Genomic DNA, 27631 nt, shown 5'->3' with positions numbered 1-27631 from the left:
GGTGAGCAAGTCTACTAGAACAGGTTGTCCAGGAGAATGGAGCAGGTTTGCAGGGTCTTTAGTCTCCTTTTTCCCAGCGAGTATGGACGGAGGCTTAGGACAGAACGCGGTAAGTCGTGGGCATCCATTAATTCCCCATAGGCTCTTTACCCTCATTGCTGCATCTGGCACTGTTGGGACCATCCCAGTTCGTGGGGTTTTAGGCCCTGCTTTAGAAGCCCCTTGGTGCATTCCACAATCCCATTCACTTGGGGATAGTATGGAATATGGAAAATCCACTGGATTCCCTCATTTATCTCTTACTCAGGCTATTGCTTGAAGGAAGAGGCAGTGAAGGGAGGTGTGGTTGAAGGGCTGAGACCATTTATGCTGCACGAGGGTCTATTCTGGGAACTTCAGAGGTGTGTGGTGAAGTGCAGGTTAGTGGACATTGCCTGGGCTCCTGTCCTGCCCGGCCCAGTTTCTCCTCCGAGGCCTGGTTGCAGAGCTATGGGGTCAGGGAGAGGCGGTGCGGTAGCTCACAGCAGTGCTGTGGGGGATGGAGCCAGGCTTTTAGGAAAGAGAGATCAGCATGGGGGACATTGTGGTGGGTGCCTGCTGCAGATCACCTGATGAGCAAGAAGCAGCAGACCAGTGTGATGGGCTGAGCTTAGCTGGCCACCAGGTGCCCACCAAGCCACTCTGTCAGTGCCCCTCCTCAGCTGGACAGCGAGAAGAAATACACTGAAAGGCTTGTGGGTCGAGGTAAGGACAGGGAGATGAGCCAGCAATTACCGTCACAGGCCAAACAGACTCGTCTTGGGGAAATTAATTTATTGCCAATCAAATCAGAGTAGGATAATGGGAAATAAGGACAAATCCAAAACTGATTTCCCCTCAATCCTTCCTTCTTCCTAGGGTCACCTTCACTCCCAACTTCTCTACCTTCTCCCCTGAGCAGCACAGGGGGATGGGGAATGGGGGCTGTGGTCAGTCCATAACACAGTTTGACTGCCGCTCCTTCCTCCTCGTGCTTTTCCCCTGGTGCTCCTGAGTGGGCTCCTCTCCATGGGTCTGCAGGTTCTCCCAGAAAACCTGCTCCAGCTTGGGCTCCTCTCCACGGGGCCACAGGTCCTGCCAGGAGCCTACTCCTATGCGGAATCTCACATGGTCACAGCTTCCTTCAGGGCACATCCACCTGCTCTGGCGTGGGGTCTCCACGGGCTGCAGGGTGGATATCTGCTCCACCATGGACCTCCACGGGCTGCACGGGGACAACCTGTGTCACCATGGTCTTCACCACGGGCTGCAGGGGAATCTCTGCTCTGGTACATGGACCACCTCCTCCCCTCCTTCCTCACTGACACTCAGCATGGGTTGGAGAAGTGGAAATCCTGCTTCACCATGTTTAAAGCCTTCTACAGTAAGCCAAAGGGTCTGGGTGGATGAGGAGAGAGGGGACGCTGTGCATTCTGAATTCAGTTACACTTTCTGCACTGACTTCCCCAGAAAGGGCAGAGACAAAGCTACTCACTGTGGACTGGAGAAGTGCTCAGTGACATGAACTGTGAAGAGTGCATCTTCCTTGCTCCAGCCTTTCCCCCTGGACTCTCAGACCTGGGATTCCTGAAGGACGGGCTTGCTGGTAAAGACCGAGGTGAATAAGGCATTCAGTACCTCCGCCCTTTTCCACGGCCTGTGTCACCGGGTCCCCCACCCCATTCAGTATTGGGCCTGCATTTTCCCTGGCCTTGTTTGTCCATACAGGCCTCCTGGCATTTTTACCTGACTCTTTGCTCGTTGGGCTGGACTGCTCTTGAGCTCAGCACTGGTGAGACTGGGGACTACTGTGTCCACTCGTGGGCTCCTCAGTCCAGCAAACACATGGTCATACCAGAGCAAATGCAATGAAGGGCCATGAAGATGAGCAAGGGATTGTTTGCCCGTCTGAAATGCATGTACACCAATGCACACAGCATGGGTAACAAACAGGAGGAGCTTGAAGCCATGATGGCAACAGGAAAATTATGATGCAGTGGCTATTCCAGAAACATAGTGGGATGTCTGTCATGACTGGAGTGCACCAACTGATGGCTACAAGCTCTTTAGAAGGGATAGACAAGGAAGGAGAGGCAGTGGGGTGGCGCTGTATGTTAGGGACTGTTAGGATTGCTTTGAGTACAAGTATAATGAAGACAGGGTGGAATGTCTTTGTGTTAGAATCAGGGGCAAAGCCAACAGGGCAGATGTTGTAGTAGGAGTCACCCACCTAGAGGCCACCCACCCAGGACAGAGAGGTGGATGAAATATTCTATAGGCACTTAGGAGAAATCTCACAAACGCTTGCCCTTGTTCTTGTGGGGTCTTTAACTTCCCAGACATCTGCTGGAAATACAACACAGCAAACTGGGACCAGTCCCGGAGATTCCTGGAATGTGTGGGAGATAACTTCCTGACACAGCTGGTGAATGAACCGAGAAGAGAAGGTGCCCTGCTGGAACTCCTCTTTGTGAACAGAGAAGGACTGGTGGAGGATGTGGTGGTTGGAGGCTGACTAGGGCACAGCAGTCCTGAAATAATAGAGTTCTCTATTCTTAGAGAGGCCAGGAGAGGGCCAATCAGAACTGCCATCCTGGACTTCAAAAGGGCTGACTTTGTCTTGTTTAGGCACCTGCTTGACAGAATCCATTGGGAGATGGTCCTGAAGGGTATAGGAGTCACGGAAGGCTGGACACTCTTCAGGAAGGAAGTCTTAATGGCTCAGGAACAGGCAGTCCCCAGGTGCTGTAAGAGAAGCCGGCACCAGAGAAGACCACCCTGGCTAAACAGGGAACTTTGCTGGAACTCAGGGACAAAAGCAGAGTTTACAGCCTTTGGAGGAAGGGCTAGCCACTGACAATGATTACAAAGACGCTGTGAGTCTGTGCAGAGCAGAAATCAGGAGGTCTAAAGCCCAGCTGGAAATTAATCTGGCTTTGGCAATAAAGGACAATAAGAAATGTTTCTATAAGTATGTCAACAGCAAAAGAAAGACCAGGGAGAGCCTCCATCCCCTGCTAGATGCAGGAGGAAACATGATAACAAGTGATGAGGAGAAGGCTGAGGTGCTTAATGCCTTCTTTGCCTCAGTCTTTAATAACAAGACTAATTGTACTGAGGGAATCCAGCCTCCTCAACCACAAGACAGAGACTGGGAGAACGACCCCCCCGCAATCCAGGAGGAGACAGTCAGTGACCTACTGCATCACATAGACACACACAAGTCTATGGGACCTGATGGGATACACCCGAGGGTGCTGAAGGAGCTGGCTGGGTGCTCGCCAAGCCGCTTTCCATCATTTCCCAGCAGTCCTGGCTGACCAGGGAGGTCCTGACAGATTGGAAACTGGCCAATGTGACGCCCATATATAAGAAGGATCGGAAGGATGATCTGGGAAATGACAGGCCTGTCAGCTTGACTTTGGTGCCCGGGAAGCTGATGGAGCAGCTCATCCTGAGCACTATCACACAGCACATGCAGGACAACCAGATGATCAGACCCAGTCAGCATGGGTTTAGGAAAGGCAGGTCCTGCTTGACAAACCTGATCTCCTTCTACAACAGGGCGACCTGCTTATTGGATGAGGGAAAGGCTGTGGATGTTGTCTACCCTGACTTTAGTAAGGCCTTTGACACCGTTTCCCACAGCATTCTCCTGGCAAAACTGGCTGCTCGTGCCTTGGATGGGCACACGCTTCGCTGGGTAAAAACCTGTCTGGATGGCCGGGCCCAAAGAGTTGTGGTGAGTGGATTTAAATCTGGTTGGTGGCCAGTCACAAGTGGTGTCCCCCAGGGCTCGGTTTTGGGGCCACTCCTGTTTCACATCTTTATTGATGATCTAGACGAGAGGATCGAGTGCACCCTCAGTAAGTTTGCAGATGACACCCAGTTGAGTGGGAGTGTTGATCTGCTCGAGGGTAGGGAGGCTCTGCAGAGAGACCTGGACAGGCTGGAGCGATGGGCTGAGGCCAACTGGGGGAGTTTCAATAAGGCCAAATGCTGGATTCTGCACTTGGGCCACAACAACCCCCAGCAGCACTACAGGCTTGGGGAGGAGTGGCTGGAGAGCTGCCAGTCAGAGAGGGACCTGGGGGTGTTGATTGACAGCTGGCTGAACAGGAGCCAACAGTGTGCCCAGGTGGCCAAGAAGGCCAATGGTATCCTGGCTTGAATGAGCAATAGTGTGGCCAGCAGGGACAGGGAAGGGATCTTACCCCTGTACCTGGCACTGGTGAGGCCGCCCCTCAATGATTCAGTTTTGGGCCCCTCACTACAGAAAGGCCATTGAATGACTGAGCGTGTCCAGAGAAGGGCAATGGAGCTGGTGCAGGGTCTGGAGCACAGGTCTGATGGGGAGCGGCTGAGGGAACTGGGGGGGTTTAGTGTGGAGAAGAGGAGGCTGACGGGAGACCTCATCGCCCTCTACAACCACCTGAAAGGAGGGTGCAGAGAAGTGAGGATGAATCTCTAATGAAGTAACAAGTGCCAGATGAAGAGGGAATGGCTTAAAGCTGCACCAGGGCAGGGTTACACTGCCTATTAGGAAGTATTTCTTTCGCAAAGGGGTTGTTGGGCGTTGGAATGGGCTGCCCAGGGCAGTGGTGCAGTTCCCATCCCTGGAGGGGTTTAAGAGTTGGGTTGACAAAGCGCTGAGGGATCTGGTGGTGTTGACAACGGTCAGGGTGACGTTAATGGTTGGACTGGAGGATCTTCAAGGGCTTTTCCAAACTTGATGATGCTGTGACATAGAAGGAGAGAATGAGGGAACTGGGTTGATTCAGCACAGAGAAGAAAATGCCATGGGGGATTTGTCAATGTGCTGTGCAGTCTCCATTCCTGAAGATCTTCAAAACTGAACTGGACAAGGTTGTGGGCAGCCTACGGTCCCTAACCCCAGTAGGCAGCTGAGCCCCACACAGCTGCCTGCGTAGTCACCCACAATGAGATGGGGGAGGGAATCAGAAGGGTAAAAGTGAGAAGACTTGTGTGTTGAGATAAAGAGACTTTAATAGGTAAAGTCAAAGCTGCACGCACAAACCGAGCAAACAAAGGAATTCATTCTCTATTTCCCATTCAAAGTAGACTTTTCCATGCCTTCTTGAGGCGTAACAGTTACTTGGGAAAGACAAATGTCATAACACCAAATATCGCCCTTTCACCCAGATTTTATTGCTTCACATGACTTCATGCAGTACGGAATATCTCTTTGTGTGGTTGGGGTCAGCTGTACAGCTGGTGGGCAACATGAGAGACAGAGATGGCCCTGATGCTGCATAGGTGCTATTCAGCTGTGGGAATTAAGAATTAGTGGTTAATAAAATGTAAACTGATCTTAAGGTTAGAAGAAAGATGGTGGGAAACTGAGGCAGCACCATATAACACCATGTTGGGAGGAAAACAGCAGTAAAAAACACCCCCTGCAGAGTGTGGTGAGCATGTGAGCAATAAACAGGCAGAACCTGAAGGACACTAGGATGTAAAAGTAAAAACAAACCCATGTAACCAGGTGGGAATAAATTGGGAGCTGGCAGACAGTGCAGTGGCATTTGCTCTTGGCAATGCCCCCCCTTCAACAAACTGGTGTGAGTTTGTCTTTCTTCTGCACGTCGCCCCGATCCCGGCTGCACCGAGACTGACAATTGCTGCCCCGCGTGAGCTGTACGGAAAATTGAAGAAGACGGTGGCGTGCTCATATGCGAAGGAGGAAGGTGGTGTCCAGACTCCAATATTCATTCCGCTGGTAAGTACCAGGGTGCAGTGCCCGGCTTTGGGAAAGCTGCCGGCACACGAAAGTACAGAAGGGGTTTTCTTCTTTAACTACCGGACAGCAGCGCCTGGCTGGGGGAAGCTGCTAGCATATGGTTTTTCTTCTCTTTCTCTTAAATCATAAGGGGTTTTTTCTTTCTTTCTCTTTTTCTCTGTTTCTCATAGATCATGGGGTCAGGGATTGCTAAGGAACAAAAGCACTATATACAAGTTCTAAAGCAGTTATTGAAGACTGGCCAATATTCAGTGACAGATGATCAAGTGCATGAGTTACTGCACTGTATCTAGTTGTATTATGTAGTATTGTAAATGGTTCCCGGTCACAGAACTTTTCATTTAGCACAACAGTGGAAGGTTGGACAAGAATTTAAAACTGATGAAGACCTGGGGAGTGCATTTCTGAGCTCTGTTGTCCTTACACGGCCAGTGATTTACATGGCTTTACACCCACTGACAGCAGAAATGCCAGAACCTGTCAGTACCTCATCCCGACAGGGGAAAGAACTAACTCCTACTACCCACGCCGGCAGAAGCAAGCGGGGATGAAAAGGTTAAAGATGAGGAATTACAATCTGTACCTTCTGATTTTCCACCTCCCCCACTGGAGGCATTCCCAGTACAGATTCAGGGAGGAGGATCTAGGCTAGAGACATTTTTTGGGCAGACACTAAAAAATGGGGACCCTGTGGTGTTTCTGGTAATTTTAAGATCCAGCCAGCAGCTGTGGCATGAGCCCCGGCCATCCCAGGTTCTTGAAGAACTGCGTAAAAGCATTAATGAGGACGGGCTTCAAAACTCATTTACAACAGGCAGACTGGAGGCGATCGCTCATGGGTATCAATTGGGCCCATGGGATTGGCTGGCTCTTATAAAACCGGTATTAACGCCAGCACAGCATATTCCATCAGGAAAACCGAGTGTGTAGATCTCTGTACTGAGCAGTCGCGCCCCCCCACCTGCCAGCGCAGCGTTGGCAGCAGCGGCCTCAGGCCTCCCCGCGCCCCCCCCACTGCAGGGCAACTGCCTGCGGCCGAGCCCAGCACCGCGCCCCCGGCCCGCGCCCACCCGCCTCCCCCGAACACCAAAAGCAGCAGTTTTTATAGAAGATGCTGACACTGTGATGCGGCGTCCCTTGTCTGTCACCAGGAGAAATAAACTGATTAAGGCTGCCCCACTGGCATATAAAAATGTAATCATGACTCTTTTGATTAATAAGACAGGAAATCCCCTTTGTAATGTGGTAGAAAAAATACAGCAGCTGGGTGACCTTGGAGAGTGGGGCCCCCGAGGGAGTGCAGGGAATCGAGACACTGGAGACAGCCCTCAAGGCAGTGAAAACAGGAGTTGTCCGAAGGAAATGCTTATGGCTTTGTGAAAAGATGACATGTCTCGTGAAAAAAATTGATGGTGTTCCAAGTGACCAGCTGTGGCGAATATATACACAGAGAGGGCTGAATAAACCTCGCAAGAGAGTGCAGAGTTCTAAAACCAAGGATCCAGGGACAGGTCAGCCCATGGCGCCCCTTCTCGAACCTCAGCGGGCCCCTCCATCTGCCCACAGAGGGCCCCCGTGGGGGGATCAATGGTTCCGGGGGTGAGAGAGGATTGGGCACCGTTTTCTGACTTGTACCCTCTGCAGGAGGCAAGGGAGGGGAATCAATATTATGGTCCCCACAAACTGTAAATGCCCTGATTGATGCTGGAGCGGAAGTTTCCTTAATATATGGGAATCCCAGGAAATTTAAAGGACAACCTGTGATTATCACAGGTTTGGAAGGAAAATAAATAGAAGCTGTACAAACATAAATAGAAATGAAAATAAGAAATCTCCCAAGACGATTATATCAGTCATGATTGTCCCCGTTCCTGAATATACAAAAGTTATAGACATTCTAAAAGGACTAACTTTAAATCATTCTGATGGTCAGTCTCAGTTTGGAGTTAAACCCTCCATTAGTGCCAGACCTGTTACAGTCGGGAGAGTAAAAATGTCTCCTGTGCAGATTCCAGCACAGGAGCAATACAGAATTCTGGGAGATGAAGAGATGAAGAGATATCACAGACAATTAACGATTTATGAGATGTAGGAGTTTTAAAGCCAACCACCACAGCTTGGAACAATCCGATACGGCCTGTCAAGGAAAGTGACGGATCCCGGGGAATGACGGTGGATTTTAGAGACGGAAGGCGGCAGATTTATTTTGCAGCAATGGGGGATTCGGTCTAAGACAGGTATTGCTCATAACCCCACAGGACAGGCAACAGTCAGACGTGCACATGCTACACTAAAAGCCTTCATTTTAAAACAGAGAAGGGGGAATTCTCTGGACACACCACATAATCAACTGGCGATGGCTTTATACACTCTTCATTTCTTAACCAGAAATCGTTTTGCCTCGGCCGCAGCAGAACGTCATTTTAGCACCACAACAGACTCTATAATAAACCACGGGTCTTGTATAAGGATCCCGAAGGAGACCCGACCTGGAGAGGGCCAGTGGATCTGCTGGGGTGGGGACACAATGCTTGTGTTTTATCGCCCACAGGTCCTCGGTGGATACCGGCAAGGAAAGTCAAGCCATACCGTGAGCTGGAAGGAGCAACCCTCCAACCCGATGCCACAGACCCCTCGACTGACGGTGCAGGAATCGACACGCAGGCTACGTTCCCCTGGGAACCCGGCGACTGCAGCTCTCACTTGGGGGAGTCTGAAACAGCTACAACAGAAGGCAGAAGGCACAGTGGCAGCGGTGGGATCCTGATGTACCAGTAGCAATAACAACACACGATGAACTGGAGGAGCTTGGCTTCCTCCTCGAGACACAGAGAATCAGTCATATCATCTGAATGTGGCCAATATAACATTGTATGCGGATGCCCCCCCTGTGTGCGTGTCCACAGGAGGAGGGGGTGCGTGTGTGCAGCCACAACAGCACCTGCAGTTTGGACCGTTGTGCAACTCATCCGTATACTTTGTTGGCTGGAAAAGAGGCAGGAATAGGATGAAATGCTTGTAGGTTCTGTGCCAATTTTCCACCACTGGGTACTTCATTGCTAAGTAAAACTGCACTCCATCAGCTCCAACGGAAGCAATAGTACTGGCCGATATCAGATCTTCATCACAGAGCCTCAATATTTTAGTTGTCTATCCACAGCCAATGTATCTAGCCACAAGCTTACAGGAATTTTTTCCTTTGAGATGTAGATCTGAATTTGTAGTGTTAAGGCCTGAATAACAGGCCTGAAACAAGTTGACTTACAGATGAACTTTATAACTAAACATTATCCATTATTAGTTTTTGTTAATTAGTAAAATCTGTATTACCATTAGCATTAATTATTAGTATTTGATCATTAACAAAATATATAGGCTTAGTAGTGTCTACTGAAAGATGTAGCTTGGACAAAATGCAGTTATTAATAAGGATGAAATGTTGTGAGAATGGGTATCCAACTTTCCCTGTTTAACAATGTTAAAGATGAATCCAAGTGTTTGACCTTGTTAGAAACTCCCTTGATTTTCCTCCCCGAGGCCTGGGCAGGCTCTGGGTTGAATCCAACAGGAGGAGGAAACCAGATGTTTCTGCTCAAAGAAAAGTGCAAGTTATTTTGGCTTGCTGATTTGGATAGATGAGGCTGGACCCGCTTGCAGCGACTTTGGCTGCCTCACCTACGCATGGACGCACCGCGTGGGATTTCCCACGTGCAGGGAAAGGCTCAACAAATCCTCGCTGCAACCGGGGCTGCCCAGCGCCTGCGGATCTGGATATTAATACCCCATTGTGTAGTAAAGATTAGGTGCATTGGCCTTGTTCTATTATACATAGTAATAAGCAAGTGACCTATTCTGTACTTTTCTTACTGCTTATTTTTGTAGTCCTTAGTTATATCCTTTGACTATTGGTAGTGAAATCAGCCTACTCTTTTCACTCAGGGGTCTGAGTTTAACTGGCATCCTCGAAATTAGTGCATGGTGACATCATGAGAGAGTCAGGCAAAAGTTTGTCATGGCTCAACCCTTGGCATTAATTTGCAGGTCTGAACCTACGGATGCGGGTTTTAGCAGGCCTGGGATGTTTGATTTTTTTTACAGGATTTGCAATCCTGCAACAGGTATGACGCCTCCTGTCCACAGTGACAAAGGCCCAACTGAGACTGATTGCAATGATTGTCATGGAAACGAAGCTACAAAACAAAAGAGGGAGAGATGTGGAATTAAGAATTGGTGGTTAGCAAAACGTAAACTGGCCTTGAGGTTAGAAGAATGATTGTGGGAAACTGAGGCAGCACCATATAACACCATGTTGGGAGGAAAACAGCAGTAAAAAACACCCCCTGCAGAGTGTGGTGAGCATGTGAGCAATAAACAGGCAGAACCTGAAGGACACTAGGATGTAAAAGTAAAAACAAACCCATGTAAACAGGTGGGAATAAATTGGGAGCTGGCAGAGAGTGCAGCGGCATTTGCTCTTGGCAATGCCCCCCCTTCAACAAACTGGTGTGAGTTTGTCATTCTTCTGCACATCGCCCAGATCCCGGCTGCACCGAGACTGAAATTCAGCAATAGATAAAGTATCGGGGTGTTATCAACATGGCTTTGGTCAGCAAATTTGCGGCTGCCCATACAGGCTACTATGAAGGAAATTAAATCCATCCCAAAGAGACCATTGAACCTGCTCTTGTCGATGCTGCTTGGAGCAGGAGGTTTAAGCCAGACCTCTTGCAGAGGTCCATTACAGCCTCAACTCTTCTACCATCCTACGAACAACAAGGGCTCCTCTAGTACTCCCCTTCCTTATACTCATTCTGGGGAGCCTGAAGGACAGCATCAGGCCTGATGGGCAGCCAGAGCTTTGAAGAGGCAGCTTTGGGGGCTGGAAATGCTTTGGGAGTGCCCTTGTATCCTGCTTAGGGGGAAGACCTCTAGTCTCTCCTCCTCACCTCATGCACTGCCAACGTGTTGCCATGTACCCCTGCAATTCCCTGGCAGGGGCCTTTGGGTGGCTGTGAGGGACAAAGGGAGGGCCTCTGCCACTCATTTCCCAATGGAATTGCATCCGATCCCCTGCACTGTCTCCAGGAGCCCTGCCCCCAGCACCAGGCTGTGGCCAGCAGTTGGCCTCTCTGTCTCCAGGAAGCAGCCAGTCACCTGGGCCAATGGGGCTGCATGTTCTTGCTCATCCTTCCAAAGCCAGGCTCTGGGTTTGGCTACCCGGTTGTACAACCCTGTCACATGTGCAGGGACCTGGGTCTGCACCTTCAGAGAACAACTCTAAGACCGAACAGAAGACTAAACACCAGAAATACAGCAAACATGCCCAAGCTGAAGAGCTCTCCTGGGTCCTCTGGGTGCTACTTTTTTACCCACCCATATTACATTTGTATCACTTGTGCATTTCTCTCTTGAGTTCCAGCACTGAAACTTGTAGCCAGAAGAGGACACTGAGTTTTCCTGAACATTCTCATAAAAAGCTGTTTCTGGAAGTCATCAGGGGAGGAGCAAAGTCTGAATGTCAGTCTTCCCCTTTGCCCTGGCCCATATCACCCACAAAGCCCTGAATGTGCCTCTGAGTCTTTCCCAGGATCACAGAAAGGTGGAGGTTGGAAGCCACCTCAGGAATTCATCTGGCCGAAGACCCTGCTCAAGCTGGGCCACCTACACTCCGTTGCCCAGGACCATCTCCAGACAGCTTGTCAACCCCTCCAAGCATGGCCACCCAACAAGCTCTCTGGGCAACCTGTGCCAGTGCTTGGTTGTTGCAGTTAGCTCTGCCTCTTTGAACCTGCCTCTCCACGTGTCAGTGGCGCTCAGGTCGCAGAGACTAATACTGCAACACTGCAATTAGCCTGCCTCATTAAACCTGCCAATCCACGTGTCAGTGGCGCTCAGATCGCAGACTAATGCTGCAGGAGGTTAAGACCTTCACGGGGACATCAGTACAAACACCAATATGATGGATACAAAATGTCCGTTTATTAAACTGTGTGTCTTACCTATATACATTCACTAAGTACCTCCTTCGTGGGTGTGCCCTTAACATTACAAGCCTATCCATCACCTTACCTCGTAACAAGGGGGGCTACAGCTATTCCTTCCGTACATCGCCAGATCTTCCGAACGCCACTCCCTACACTTGGTCACCCTGAGAGTGAAAAAGTGTCACATCAGGCTGCACATTGTCCCTTGCCCTGTCACTGGGCACCACTGAAAAGAGCTTGGCCCGGCCTTCCCTGCACCCGCCCTTCCTGTGTTTCAGCTCCTGCTGGGATGTGCCCTGAGCCTTCTCTTCTGCAGGGTAAACAGTCGCAGCTCTCTCCTGGAAGAGGTGCTCCAGCCCATGAGCCCCTTCGTGGCCTTCGCTGGCCTCTCTCCTCTTTGCCCAAGTCTCTCGTGTAGTGGGGAGCCAAGAAGTGGAGGCGGTAGTCCCGGGGTGAGCTCAGCAGTGCTGAGCAGAGGGGAAGGATCAGCTCCCTGAGCCGCTGGCCAGACTTTGCCTGATGCAGGCCAGGCCACCATGAACCTTCTGTGCCGCAGGGGCACATCGCTGCCTCCTGGACAAGTTGTTGTCCAGCAGAAGCCTCGGGGCCTTTGCTGCGAATGTGTTTTGCATGTGGGCAGCGCCCAGCCCGCCCTGGAGCACGGGCTTGTTCCTGGCCGGCGGCGGGACGTTGCTCTTCCCCTGGCTGAAGCGCAGGAGGCTCCTGTCAGGCACTTCTGCGGCTGTCGCGGTCCCTCTGGATGGCAGCACAGCCCCGGTGTGCCCCGGTGCCCGCGGGCAGGGCCGGGGGTGAGGCCAGGGCGGGCTGGGGGCACGGGGAGGGGCCTGCGAGGGGATGTGCGGGCCGACAGCCCGTCCCTGGCGCTGGGGCCGGAGCCGGCGCCGGGGCCACAAGGGTCCCAGCTGCGCCCGGCCGAGGCGCCGACCCCCTTGGGCAGGGCTCGGCAGGGCGAGCAGGCGGGCCAGCGCCGGAGCCGCGCTGGGAGCCAAGGGCCAGGAGCCTTCGTGTGCCGGGGCGCCGCGCTCCTGCTGTGCCGCCGGCCCTGCCCCGCGGCCCTCCCCGCGCCCCCCCTGCTCCTGCCGCGAAGGGGCCGCGGCCCCGGGGCGCCGGGGCGGGGCTGTTGTGGGCGGGCACAGGCGTCGGCGCTGCCCCGGCGAGGGGCCGAGGCGGCGGGGCGGGCAGGAGCGGGCCCGAGCGCGGCTCCGCTCGGCTCCTCGGCGGCCCCGGCCGGCCCCGGCGCGGCAGGGCATGATGGCGCCCGGGCTGGGGCCGTGGCTCCTGGCCTTGGCCTTGGCCGCGGGGCCGGCAGGTGAGCGCCGGGCGGGGAGGGCAGCGAGCCCGGGGCTGCGGAAGGAGGCGGAGGCCGAGGCGGAGGCCAGGGCGGCTTTGGGGCCGCGGCTCGGGCCGGACGGGCGGCAGCAGGCGCGGCTCAGCCCCGGGGAGGGCAGGCGGGCGTTGGCCCGGGCGCGGGGCTTGGCCGGGACAGAGGCGGGTGGCGGCTGGCGCTGTGCCGGCCCGGGGGGCTTTGCCGGGGCGGCGGGGGAACGGCCTCGGGCCGTGGGCGCGCCCTGCCCGGCTGCCTGCGCTCTCCGTCCGCAGGGGTGTGGGCGCAGCTGAGGCTGCTGGAGGCCGGCGGAGGGCTGCGAGCGCCCGGGGACTCCGTGCTCCTCTCCTGCCGCGGGGCCGGCTTCGCCTTGCAGACTCGCGATCTCTGGTGGTACCGTCAGAGACCCGGTGACAGACTCGAGTGGGTGTCCTTCATCAGCAGCTCCTCGGGTCCTCCAAAGCAGTACGGGGCAGCAGTGCAGGGTCGAGCCGCAGTGTCCCGGGACAATTCCCGGTCCGAGTCGTCGCTGTCGCTGCGTGCCCTGGGCCCCCGGGACTCTGCCCGCTACTTCTGTGCCGTTCGCACGGGGACAGGAAATCCAGCGGAGCTTTAACACAAACCTGCTGCCAGAGCCACTCGCCTGCTCCGAGCGTGGCATTGCAAGAGAGAAGGGAGGAGTGGACGGCAGAGCCGTGCTCACGGCACGGTCCTTCCCCACCTTATGGCTCGGGGTAGATGGGGACAACCCTCTGACACAAACCTGCTGGGCCCAGCACAGGCTGCACAAGGTTTGCAGCCGACGAGTGCTGAGGTGGGTAAGGAGTCTTCCCAAGCAGAGAGGGGCCATCACTGGGCACCGCAGCTGGTCCTGGCCTTTCTGCAGGAGCTCCTTTCCCAGCACGGCCAATTTCCATCTCCTCAGACCCAAATGCAGTGCTTTATGCTGAGGTGGTGGTTCCATGCGTTTCTGTCACCCAACCAGGCTGGCCACTCTGCCTGCCTGTATCTCTTCTCTGCCTTCTCTTGGTCCCCTTCTTCCCTGGGGCACCCAAAGCCCTTGGCTTTAGCAACACCATTACCAGCTTCCACTGGCCCTTTCTTGGGCCAGTTTCTTGCACCAGTGAAGGCAAAGCAGTGATGGAAGAGCCCTGCTTTTGTTTCAGGTGCACTTCAGGGTGATGAGATCCAAGCGACGAGGTCTGCAGTGTGGTGGCGAGCAGGGAATAGTGGGAGCTTACGATGCACTTACAGCTCCAAGGCCTCCTATCTCTACGTGGCCTGGTATCGGCAGCGTGCCGGTGGAGCCCTGCAGTACTTGCTGCAGAGCAAGGGCCGGGGAGGCTCCTACAGCCACACAGCCCCTTTTGCCCGCCAGAGATTTTCCTGCCAGGCTGACCAGAGCTCCGGGACGCTGATCATCACGGGGCTGGAGCTGGGGGACAGTGCGGTCTATTCCTGCGCCCTGCAGGGGCCACAGTGAGAGAGACTTGGGCTGTGCCTGAACAGCTTCCTCCTCCCTTGCTGTCCCCTGCGGCATCTTCATGGGGTTTGGGGCCCATCAGGCAGAGACCTGCAGCCTGTGGTGTTGCAGTATCCTTTCCTGTGACTCCAGCACATCGCTTCATCCTTCCAGACACGAGTCACCAGCTCTGCAGACCCCTCCAGGAACCAGCTCTCCCTGGAAGTGCCCTCGCCAGCAGCTGTGGTCATGGCGGCCTATTTCTGCATCACCAGAGAGCTGGAAAAGGGCCCAGTGTTCGACGCACAGGCAGGGCCAGGGCAGAACTGGAAGTAAGGGAGTTAAATCCAGCCAGGTCTTTTGTGATTGCTGCAAGGCAAGTCTCTTCCCATGTTTCTCAAGTCTAGTCTGGTCTGGCTTTTCCCAGAAACAGGCACAGATGTGCTGCAGCAGCAGAGTCTCCCACAAGCACACACAAACCCATGAACATGTCCTTAACCTACATTCTTCCTTCTCTCCCACAGGCAAAAGCAACAGGGAAAAATTTTTTCTAGGACAAAGCACAGTGATCATTAAAGAGCTGAAATTTGAGTATGGAAAGCCATAGTTGAGTGAAATTGTTAAACCTCATCTTGTTCAGGGAGTCCCAGAGTAGTGCAAGAGCAGAAGCTGAGCTGCAGAGCATCTTTTACCATGGCTATGAGGAATAGTCTCTCCGTTCTGTTGTTGGTGTTGCTCATGTGTGTCCAGTGAGGGCCAGCATGGAATTTTGTGAGGGAATGCCAACAAGGAGGCTATGGAGGGTGCCCTGTGCCAGAACAACATTCCATCCCTCCATGGGTTTGGATGCCGTGGGGAACCCAACATGTCCTCCCACGCTGGGGCAGCTCCACATGTCCCAGTGCACCACAGGTGCCCCTGGCCCTGCATCCCCCTGCTTCTTCTCCCAGCCTCAAGCCTCCAGTTTCAATGGGTTCCTCTACCCTCTCCAACTCCCTTTTGCCACCTGTGTGCTGGGGATCCCCTCCCCAAGGGGCCATGTTGGAGCACCCATGAAAAGAGAGGGGATAGGAAGGGTTCAGACGGTCTGTGAAGGGCCAGTGTGGACAGAGCAATGCTCCCCAAAATGGTGGTAGCAGTCAAGACGGTGACACTGTGTCAGGGCACAGTAGGTGCCCCATCCTGTGGTCAAGGAGGAGCTCTGGGTTGCTGCTGGGGAGGGTGAGCACAGAGACAGGGGTGTTCCTGTCCTGCTGAGGAGCCCCAACAGCCTGGTCCCCGCTGAGTCCTGTGCACGTGAGTTTTGGGGAATGAGCTGGGGGGCTTGAGCCTACACATGGACCCCAGAGCTTCAGCACCGGGCATGTCCTGGATCTCACCTGCCCTTTGCTGTCTTTGCTGCTGGTGGAGTCTGGGAGGGCTTTGACAGGAAGAGGCAGCAGGAGAAGTGTCAGCACGAAGGAGCAAGTGGAAGAGTAGGGTGCAGGGCCAGAGTGGAGGGAGCAGAAAGCAGAACCTGTCTGCCTAGGGGTGCCCTGTCCAAACGGAGCTGGGCTCAGTGGGGCTCCATGCGGGAACAGCACAGCAGCAGCCAGGGACAGGGTCCCCCTGGAAGGAGAAGCTGGCACCCCCAGGGCCAGCTGTGAGGTCCCAGCAGCACCCTGCTGGCCTTCCTTGGAGAGAGGAAGGTCGGGGGTGGGCCCACAACAACACCTCCCCTTTTGCCCAGCTGTGGATTCCTGCCAAGCGAGTGCTCTGTTCTGGCACCCTGCAGGGTCAGAGACAGCCGGGAGTGCACCCACAGCTTCAGCTTCTGCTCCTCCAGCCCCTGCCTCTCGCCTTCAGTGTTGTCACAGAGCGAGGGAGGGACTCGCAGGAACTAGGAGTGACTGCAGTGACAGAGGCAGAGGCAGGGAAGATGTGGGCAGAGCTGTTCTGCAGGCAGAGAGAAGCTGCAGAGAGGCGAGGCAGAGCGGGCCTGGCCCTGTGGCCTGCCCTGGGCGTGGGGTTATTGCCCCTCGTAGGGAAGTGAAAGGAGGGGTGCTGCTCCCCCCAGGAACTGAGCAGGCCCCTGTGCTCTGCACGGCTCTGTGGAGCTGTGCTGAGCGCTGGCAGCCTGAGTGCCTGGGGCTCGACCTCCTCACCCATCCCAGCGGGGCACAGTGGGAAGAGGCCTCCTCCTCTTCTCCCTCTGAGTTCGGCCCCTCAGCCCAGCCTGCCTCCTCTGCAGGGTGGGGACAGGCAGGGCACCCACCTGCTGCTCCCACCTCGGGGGGCCTAATGCTTTGCCCTTGGGCTGGACACTCTGCTCATGGGGCACTGCAGCCCATCTTGCCAAGGCCAGGTTTTAGCATGGCAGCACAGGGCCCAGGCCCCACTTGCCTGGGAGAGGTGCTTGTCCCTCCTGTGCTCATTCAGAGCAGGTTCAGGGACAGGAGAGTGGGTTTCTCACCATCCCAGCTTGGCAAAGCCAAAGGGATTTGTCCGCCATGGTGCAAAACATTCCTGCTTTGAATGGGAAAATCAGAAAGAGTTCCTCATGTGACAGGGAAAAGGAGGGAGGGAAACGTGGTGTCTCCTTCCTCGTCACCCCTGCCTGATGGTACCAGCTCTATTCCTCTGCCCATCTTTGTCAGCTGGGTTCACAGAGAACGACTTAGTTCCCCTCCAGCTCCAGTGCCATCACAATGCCCCCACCAGCGTTGCCCTGACCCTTGCTGAATCTTGGCGTGATCATGGCTTGTTCTTCCTCACTGCAGCAGTCACTGGCCAGGTGGCCTTGGAGCAACACATCAGGGAAGTGGCCGTGCAAGAGGGAGATGGAGTCACCTTCCAGTGCAGCACGAGGGGAGACTGTATGAGCAGCTACATCATGTTCTGGTACCAGCAGGGGCCACGTGGCTCTCTGGACTGGATTTACAGGGACAGTGATGCCTATGCAGAAGGTCTCCAGGGTGGCTTTAAGGGAAGAGTGTTGAGCTCCCAGAACAGACTCACACTGCAGGTGCAGGCAGCCAAGCAGGGGGATGAAGCAGTGCATTACTGTGGTGCCTGGTGCACCGTGGAGCAGCTCTGCAGCACAGTGCTCAGAGAACCCCCTGCCAGGGAATACAGATCTCTCAGCATCTCTTCCCAGCAGCTGGTCACCACAGTTTGGTGTCACAAAATGGAGGATGAAGGTGTCACATCCCGACTCAGGCAAGGGAGACTAGTGGCTCACATTCGTAAATCCCCAGTTGACAATGGTGAGACAAGTCTCAAAGTCCAGATATTTATTAGCTTCCCACAATGGACTTATTGGATACATGGTAATTGGCTACGTATGTAACGAGTTGTGGCAAGCAATACAGCATGCCTTGTATTACTTCATAGTAGTGAAGGCAAAGGGGAAAAAGGAAAGGAGGGAGGTGGAGGGAATAGAGAAATAGAGATCTCTGGTCTGGGTTCCTGCATCAATCCTGCCAGTGAGGGTTCCAGAAAGCATCTTTCTTTTTCTCTTCACTTCACTCTCTGGGTCCCCCCCACCTTTGCCCCCACATCAATTTATACACATTTGCCTTGGGTCAGTCCCCTAGGTCAATCCACATACCTACGTACCCCATGGATGGGGAGGGGTAAGGTGTTTCAAGGGATGATGTAATTAGCATGATCTAGTCTCATTAGCATGTTGAGGGGTGTTAACTTTAATATTCATTTTGTGATAATGAAGCAAATGTCAATCACCAGACAGATGCCCTTGGAACTTGACCAGGTGCCCCAGAGCAGAACCATCCTGTCTCCACAGGGCTCCCCCCTCCAGCTGCATCCTGTGGTGTTGGGGCACCCTTATCACCTTCAACATCCAGACCATCTACCCCAGGTCTATAATTTGGTTACTTGTGAGTGTTTGAGACATTCCTCAGCTCCAAGGGCCTCCATTTCCCCCCTGCTATCCTTTATCTGTTTCTCAGGCTGTTTTTCTCAGTCTTTGTTTCTCACAGGCCTCTTTCTTTCAGGACCTGTTGTTTTAAGTCCTCTCTCACATCCTGCCCGCCCCATGGCTCAAACCCTCCAAGTTCTTCTTTGACCACTGTGATCTGTACATCGGGAATAGGTACAGGGGAAAAAGAAGACAGGAGGTGAGAGAGCATACATCTAACTGCTGCAAGGCTTTGCATTAAAAGCAAGAATCCACATAATATCCAAAGACCATATTTACAAACCATTTTCCCACCCCGAGTCCCGAGGATCCCAGTGATGTGACCCATGACCTGGGGTTCCATCCATCAAACCAATCCGTCGGTCTCATTACTTGAAACAGTTCTCTGGTCCTGTTGGCCATCTCCTTCATCTTGGCACGGGTCTCCTCTAGAGAGGTGGTGGCACTGTGGATGGCCATGCAGCACTCTCCCTCAGTTAGACTCGGCCTACTGCACACTGCGTGTTCCTTCAGCAACACCATCTTAGATGCCTGTTGGGTCTGCACACTTGTTTCCACAAAGGCACACCTTGTTCAATTCCCTGGTACAAGCAATTGCTGAGTTCAATTTTCCAAAACTATCTGAGGTTACACAACCACATCAGCAGGTAACATGGCACCTTCTAAGCCCAGGGACAACTGCTGTTGCCAGGTATAGTAATGTGGATATCACACCCCACTGATTATGTGCCTGACATCACTAGGGCCCTCAAGCCCTCTTTGTTTTCAGTGTGAGGTAATGGTGTAGGTAAATAAAATCTTGAAGCGCACCTTATTGTAAAACTGATAGAACATCTCAATCCAGCCATACTATAGAGATTCAAGTGAGAATACAATTTGATATTCAGGTACACAGAATCACAGTATCACCGAATCATCTTGGTTGGAAAAGACCTTGAAGATCATCCAGTCCAAACATTAACCTCACACTGACCGTTCTCTGTGGGAACTGAGGCACAGACTCTCCTTTGAAGTGCAGAAGGAAAATCCTTTATTATTACAATGGTACATACTCATGCTCTCACTATGCTCTCGCTCCCTTAGCTCTCACTTCATGATAAGCCAATCAGCAAGTAGACAGTCATCAACCCTCTCTCCCAAAAACAGTTCCATACTTTCTCTGAGCTGACTTATCTTTCTTCCATGACCTGTTTCTCCTCCAACACTTGCTGCTTCTCTGGGCCAGCACAGAGCAGAGCTGACACTTCTCCAAGCCAGCACAGAACAGAGCTCCTGCCTGGCTCACCAAGCAGAGTTCTCTCAAGGAGAGCTCTGCACCTTCACCAAGCTCCCCAAACAGAGCTCTCTGGCTGAGCTGACCAGCTGATGTCCATTTGGCTCTTAAGTATTGAATCTCCCACAGCTGTGCAGGGCTGACAGGCCAATGCCAGCTCACCTCTTCATTATTTACCAGTAACACATGATTTGACTCTTAACATATTGAATGTCCCACAGCTGCACAGAGCTGACACTCCCACAGATCTCAACTCCACCAGATCCTTCAGCGATTTGTCATCCCAACTCTTCAACACCTCCAGGGATGGGGACTCCACCACTGCCCTGGGCAGCCCATTCCAATGCCCAACAACCCCTTCAGGAAAGAAATACTTCCTAAAAGCCAGTCTAACCCTGCCCTGGTGCAGTTTTAGGCCATTCCCTCTTGTCGTATCACTTGTTACTTGGTTCAAGAGACTCATCCCCACCTCTCTGCACCCTCCTTTCAGGGAGTTGTAGAGGGCCATGAGGTCTCCCCTCAGCCTCCTCTTCTCCAGACTAAACTCCCCGAGATCCCTCAGCCGCTCCCCATCAGACCTGTGCTCCAGACCCTGCACCAGCTTCATGGCCCTTCTCTGGACACACTCAAGTAATTTAATGTCCTTTCTGTAGTGAGGGACCCAAAATGGCCTCACCAGTGGTAAGATCACTTCCCTGTCCCTGCTGGCCACGCTATTGCTCATTCAAGTCATGATACCATTAGTCTTCTTGGCCACCTGGGCACACTGCTGGCTCATGTTCAGCTGGCTGTCAATCAACACCCCCAGGTCCCTGTCTGACTGGCAGCTCTCCAGCCACTCCTCCCCAAGCCTGTAGCACTGCTGGGGGTTGTTGTGGTCCAAGTGCAGAATCCAGCATTTGGCCTTATTGAAACTCCCCCAGTTGGCCTCAGCCCATCGCTCCAGCCTGGCCAGGTCTCTCTGCAGAGCCTCCCTACCCTCGAGCAGATCAACACTCCCACCCAACTGGGTGTCATCTGCAAACTTACTGAGGGTGCACTCGATCCCCTCGTCTAGATCATCAATACAGATGTTCAACAGGAGTGGCCCGAAAACCCAGCCCTGGGGGACACCACTCGTGACTGGCCGCAACGAGATTTAACTCCACTCACCACAATTCTTTGGGCCTGGCCATCCAGACAGTTTTCTACCCAGCAAAGCGTGTGCCCATCCAAGCCACGAGCAGCCAGTTTTGCCAGGAGAATGATGTGGGAACCGGTGTCAAAGGCCTTACTAAAGTCAGGGTAGACAACATCCACAGCCTTTCCGTCACCCAATCAGCAGGTCGCCCTGTTGTAGAAGGAGATCAGGTTTGTCAAGCAGGACCTGCCTTTCCTAAACCCATGCTGACTGGGTCTGATCCTCTGGTTGTCCCACACGTGTTGTGTGATGGTGCTCAGGATAAGCTGCTCCATCAGCTTCCCGGGCACCAAAGTCAAGCTGACAGGCCTGTCATTTCCCAGATCATCCTTCTGATCCTTCTTATAGATGGGCGTCACATTGGCCAATTTCCAATCTGTCAGGACCTCCCCGGTCAGCCAGGACTGCTGGGAAATGATGGAAAGCATCTTGGTAAGCACCCCAGCCAGCTCCTTCAGCACCCTCGGGTGTATCCCATCAGGTCCCATAGACTTGTGTATGTCTGTGTGATGCAGCAGGTCACTGACTGTCTCCTCCTGGATTGCAGGGGGGTCATTCTCCCAGTCTCTGTCTTGTGGCTGAGGAGGCTGGATTCCCTCAGTACAATTAGTCTTGTTATTAAAGCTTGAGGCAAAGAAGGCATTAAGCACCTCAGCCTTTTCCTCATCACTTGTTACCATGATACCTCCCCCATCTAGCAGGGTAGTACAATACATTAACGCTTGATTTGTGGAATCAGACCCCTCCAGCCAGTCTTTTATTACTTCGTCCTGCTGTCGGTGGGTGTGGTGCTGGCAGGACCACATCCAGCTCTATGAGCCAGCACTGGAACTGGTTACATCCCCCAACCTCTTTGGTGTTTGCAAGCACCAGTGTGCAGCCCATGCACTATTATATGGGTGACTCAGAGGCTTTTCTAATTTGGGAGGCGATTCCCAAGAAGGTAACTTAAGGCACAGCTCCGGGTTAGCCTTCCGAGAAGTGGACGCATTAGAAGTCCCTGTAAAATGTCCTGGATATGGATACCATTGCTGATTGTAATTGATTGGCAAGGATTTATTTCACACCCACCAGCTATGATTCCATTTAAACTTAAAGCCATCTCTGGCAGAGGGCGGTGATACTATACATACGCCCGGGTAAGTGGGGTTCCAAATGGGCATGAATCCTCATAGTAGGTCCCAGCATAGATTGGGGGAGTCCCCCCATGGTCCTGTCACTGCAAGGACAAAGATTGAACACCAGGTCTCCCAAAACATCTTTCCCATATAATAATATAAGCAAATTACAAATAATAACTAGCCGATAATGCCTAGAACCACTGAAAGCTCCAAGAGTAACACAGGTCCCCCGTTGTCTGGGATCAGCGCCCTGTCACACAAATGTGTACATAACAAACCAATGATGCTTAGAAAAAAGGGACAATCCCATGCAGTTGATGCGGAATTCTTTCCCATGGGCATCAGTAGCCACCCACGAACAAATATTGATGGGAGCTTTTAGGGTTAGGGGTACTTGCCCCACGTTGAGCAAGTCTACTAGAACAGGTTGTCCAGGAGAATGGAGCGGGTTTGCAGGGTCTTTAGTCTCCTTTTTCCCAGCGAGTATAGACGGAGGCTTAGGACAGAACGCGGTAAGTCATGGGCATCCGTTAATTCCCCACAGGCTGTTTACCCTCATTGCTGCATCTGGCACCTGTTGGGACCATCCCAGTTCGTGGGGTTTTAGGGCCCTGCTTTAGAAGCCCCTTGGTGCATTCCACAATCCCATTCACTTGGGGATAGTATGGAATATGGAAAATCCACTGGATTCCTTCATCTATCTCTTACTCAGGCTATTGCTTGAAGGAAGAGGCAGTGAAGGGAGGTGTGGTTGAAGGGCTGAGACCATTTATGCTGCACGAGGGTCTATTCTGGGAACTTCAGAGGTGTGTGGTGAAGTGCAGGTTAGTGGACATTGCCTGGGCTCCTGTCCTGCCCGGCCCAGTTTCTCCTCCGAGGCCTGGTTGCAGAGCTATGGGGTCAGGGAGAGGCGGTGCGGTAGCTCACAGCAGTGCTGTGGGGGATGGAGCCAGGCTTTTAGGAAAGAGAGATCAGCATGGAGGACATTGTGGTGGGTGCCTGCTGCAGATCACCTGATGAGCAAGAAGCAGCAGACCAGTGTGATGGGCTGAGCTTAGCTGGCCACCAGGTGCCCACCAAGCCACTCTGTCAGTGCCCCTCCTCAGCTGGACAGCGAGAAGAAATACACTGAAAGGCTTGTGGGTCGAGGTAAGGACAGGGAGATGAGCCAGCAATTACCGTCACAGGCCAAACAGACTTGTCTTGGGGAAATTAATTTAAAGTATTGCCAATCAAATACAAGTAGGATAATGGGAAATAAGGACAAAGCTAAAACCAACTTGCCCCCAACTCTTCCTTCTTCCTAGGGTCACCTTCACTCCCAACTTCTCTACCTTCTCCCCTGAGCAGCACAGGGGGATGGGGAATGGGGGTTGTGGTCAGTCCATAACACAGTTTGACTGCCGCTCCTTCCTCCTCGTGCTTTTCCCCTGCTGCTGCACTCGGCTCCTCTACATGGGGCCACAGATTCTCCCAGAAAACCTGCTCCAGCTTGGGCTCCTGTCCACGGGATCACAGGTCCTGCCAGGAGCCTACTCCAATGCAGAATCTCACATGGTCACAGCTTCCTTCAGGGCACATCCACCTGCTCTGGCGTGGGGTCTCCACGGGCTGCAGGGTGGATATCTGCTCCACCATGGACCTCCATGGGCTGCACGGGGACAACCTGTGTCACCATGGTCTTCCCCACAGGCTGCAGGGGAATCTCTGCTCTGGTACATGGAGCACCTCCTCCCCTCCTTCCTCACTGACACTCAGCATGGGTTGGAGAAGTGGAAATCCTGCTTCACCAAGTTTAAAGCCTTCTACAGTAAGCCAAAGGGTCTGGGTGGATGAGGAGAGAGGGGACGCTGTGCATTCTGAATTCAGTTACACTTTCTGCACTGACTTCCCCAGAAAGGGCAGAGACAAAGCTACTCACTGTGGACTGGAGAAGTGCTCAGTGACATGAACTGTGAAGGGTGCATCTTCCTTGCTCCAGCTTTTCCCCCTGGACTCTCAGACCTGGGATTCCTGAAGGACGGGCTTGCTGGTAAAGACCGAGGTGAATAAGGCATTCAGTACCTCCGCCCTTTTCCACGGCCTGTGTCACCGGGTCCCCCACCCCATTCAGCAGTGGGCCTGCATTTTCCCTGGCCTTGTTTGTCCATACAGGCCTCCTGGCATTTTTACCTGACTCTTTGCTCATTGGGCTGGACTGCTCTTGAGCTCAGCACTGGTGAGACTGGGGACTACTGTGTCCACTCATGGGCTCCTCAGACATGGTCATACCAGAGCAAATGCAATGAAGGGCCATGAAGATGAGCAAGGGAGTGTCTGACATACAATGTGAGCATCAGAGAACTGGGTTGGTTCAGCACAGAGAAGAAAATGCCATGGGGGTGTGGCAACTGAAACATGGACTCTCCATTGAAGTGCAGAAGGAAAAGCCTTTAGTAATACAATAGTACATACTCACACTCTCTCTACCTTAGCTTTTCCTTCATGATAAGCACATCAGCAGCTAAACAGTCATCAACACCCTTATCCCACAAACAGTTCCATACCACACAGGCAGTCTCCGTGCTGCCATTTTCTTGACCACACTAGCACAGCTTAGGATCTCTCTTCCAAGGCCTGTTTCTCCTCCAAACCTTGCTGCTCCTCCAGGCCTGTGCAGAGCAGAGGTGACGCTTAGCCAAGCCAGCACAGGACAGAGCTCCTGCCTGGCTCACCAAGCACAGTTCTCTCAAGCAGAGCTCTGCACCTTCACCAAGCTCCCCAAACAGAGCTCTCTGGCTGAGCTGACCAGCTGATGTCCATTTGGCTCTTAAGTATTGAATCTCCCACAGCTGTGCAGGGCTGACAGGCCAATGCCAGCTCACCTCTTCATTATTTACCAGTAACACATGATTTGACTCTTAACATATTGAATGTCCCACAGCTGTGCAGGGCTGACACTGCCACAATGGGGGATTTGTCAATGTGCTGTGCAGTCTCCATTCCTGAAGATCTTCAAAACTGAACTGGACAAGGTTGTGGGCAGCCTACGGTCCCTAACCCCAGTAGGCAGCTGAGCCCCACACAGCTGCCTGCGTAGTCACCCACAATGAGATGGGGGAGGGAATCAGAAGGGTAAAAGTGAGAAGACTTGTGTGTTGAGATAAAGAGACTTTAATAGGTAAAGTCAAAGCTGCACGCACAAACCGAGCAAACAAAGGAATTCATTCTCTACTTCCCATTGGCAGGCAGATGTTTAGACATTTCTAGGCCTTCATGAGGCGTAACAGTTACTTGGGAAAGACAAATGTCATAACACCAAATATCGCCCTTTCCCCCAGATTTTATTGCTTCACATGACTTCATGCAGTACGGAATATCTCTTTGTCTAATTGGGGTCAGCTGTACAACATGAGAAACAGAGAAAAGGCTGACACTGCATAGGTGCTGTTCAGCAATAGATAAAATATTGGTGTGTCATCCACATGGTTTTGGTCAGCAAAAATCACACCTGCCCATAGAGGCTGCTCTGAAGTAAATTAACACCTACAATTGTTGATGCTGCTTGGAGCAGGAGGGTTAAGCTAGACCTTCTCCAGAGGTCCATTACAGCCTCAACTCACCTTTCTGGGGAGCCTGAAAGGACAGCATCAGGCCTGATGGGCAGCCAGAGCTTTTAAGAGGCAGCTTAAGGGGCTGGAAATGCTTTGGGAGTGCCCTTGAGTCCTGCTTAGGGGGAAGACCTCTAGTCTCTCCTCCTCACCTCAGGCACTGCCAACGTGTTGCCATGTACCCCTGCAATTCCCTGGCAGGGGCCTTTGGGTGGCTGTGAGGGACAAAGGGAGGGCCTCTGCCACTCATTTCCCAATGGAATTGCATCCCATCCCCTGCACTGTCTCCAGGAGCCCTGCCCCCAGCACCAGGCTGTGGCCAGCAGTTGGCCTCTCTGTCTCCAGGAAGCAGCCAGTCACCTGGGCCAATGGGGCTGCATGTTCTTGCTCATCCTTCCAAAGCCAGGCTCTGGGTTTGGCTACGGGGTTGTACAACCCTGTCACATGTGCAGGGACCTGGGTCTGCACCTTCAGAGAACAACTCTAAGACCGAACAGAAGACTAAACACCAGAAATACAGCAAACATACCCAAGCTGAAGAGCTCTCCTGAGTCCTCTGTGTGCTACTTTTTTACCCACCCATATTACATTTGTATCCCTTGTGCATTTCTCTCTTGAGTTCCAGCATTGAAACTTGTAGCCAGAAGAGGACAGTGAGTTTTCCTCAACACTCTCATAAAAAGCTGTTTCTGGAAGTCATCAGGGGAGCAACAAAGTCTGAATGTCAGTCTTCCCCTTTGCCCTGGCCCATATCACCCACAAAGCCCTGAATGTGCCTGTGAGTCTTTCCCAGAATCACAGAAAGGTGGAGGTTGGAAGCCACCTCAGGAATTCATCTGGCCCAAGACCCTGCTCAAGCCGGGCCACCTACAGCCCGTTGCCCAGGCCCATCTCCAGACAGCTTGTCAACCCCTCCAAGCATGGCCACCCAACAAGCTCTCTGGGCAACCTGTGCCAGTGCTTGGTCACCCTGAGAGTGAAGTAGGGTCACATCAGGCTGCACATTGTCCCTTGCCCTGTCACTGGGCACCACTGAAAAGAGCTTGGCCCGGCCTTCCCTGCACCCGCCCTTCCTGTGTTTCAGCTCCTGCTGGGATGTGCCCTGAGCCTTCTCTTCTGCAGGGTAAACAGTCGCAGCTCTCTCCTGGAAGAGGTGCTCCAGTCCATGAGCCCCTTCGTGGCCTTCGCTGGCCTCTCTCCTCTTTGCCCAAGTCTCTCGTGTAGTGGGGAGCCAAGAAGTGGAGGCGGTAGTCCCGGGGTGAGCTCAGCAGTGCTGAGCAGAGGGGAAGGATCAGCTCCCTGAGCCGCTGGCCAGACTTTGCCTGATGCAGGCCAGGCCACCATGAACCTTCTGTGCCGCAGGGGCACATCGCTGCCTCCTGGACAAGTTCTTGCCAAGGCTATTCCCATGACATCATTGCTGCTGCCAGGTGGTTGCCCCTCCAGTCTCTTCTGTTATGCCCAGCTGGCTAAGTTTGTCCTTGCGGTGGATTAAGCCTGGCAGGCAGCTCAGCACCACAGAGTTGCTCAGTCACTAGCCTCTTGGCAGGATGGCAGAGACAATCAGAAGGGCAAAACCAAGAGAAGTCATCGGCTGAGGTAAACACAATTTAACAGGTTAAGAAGAAGCTGCATGTACAAGCCTCACAACACAAAGAATTAATTTGCTGTTCCCGAGGAGCAGACAGGTTTTTAGCCCTTTCCAGGGAAGCAGGGCTTCCTCAGCCATAGTGGTTACTTGGGAAGACAAACGCCGTAGCTCCAAACACCCTCCACTCTTCCTCTCCTCCTTTTTTGCCCCAGCTTTTGGGGCTGAGCATGATGCCATGTGCTACAGAATATCCCTTTGGTCAGCTGGGGTCAGCTCTCCTGGCAGTGCCCCCTCCCAGCTTCTTGCCCACAACCCAGGGGGTACTCACTGGCAAAGTAACGTGAGAAACACAGAAGGCCTTGACCCTGTGCAAGCACTGTCCAGCAG

General features: G+C 53.1%; 1 gene segment (V, D, J or C); it reads left to right on the top strand.

The window, feature by feature from the left end:
• Positions 1 to 13035: 13035 nt before the first annotated feature.
• Positions 13036 to 13823, top strand: LOC141953708 (Ig heavy chain V region 914-like). The segment is given in 2 exon segments: positions 13036 to 13093; positions 13384 to 13823. Coding segments are annotated over 2 exon segments (399 nt in total).
• The last annotated feature ends 13808 nt before the right edge of the window (positions 13824 to 27631 follow it).

This window comes from Strix uralensis, chromosome 22 (genome assembly GCF_047716275.1).
Source record: "Strix uralensis isolate ZFMK-TIS-50842 chromosome 22, bStrUra1, whole genome shotgun sequence".
In the NCBI taxonomy this organism is placed as follows: domain Eukaryota; kingdom Metazoa; phylum Chordata; class Aves; order Strigiformes; family Strigidae; genus Strix; species Strix uralensis.
The sequence above is the reverse complement of the archived record's forward strand: the minus strand, read 5'-3'. Positions and strand labels throughout refer to the sequence as shown.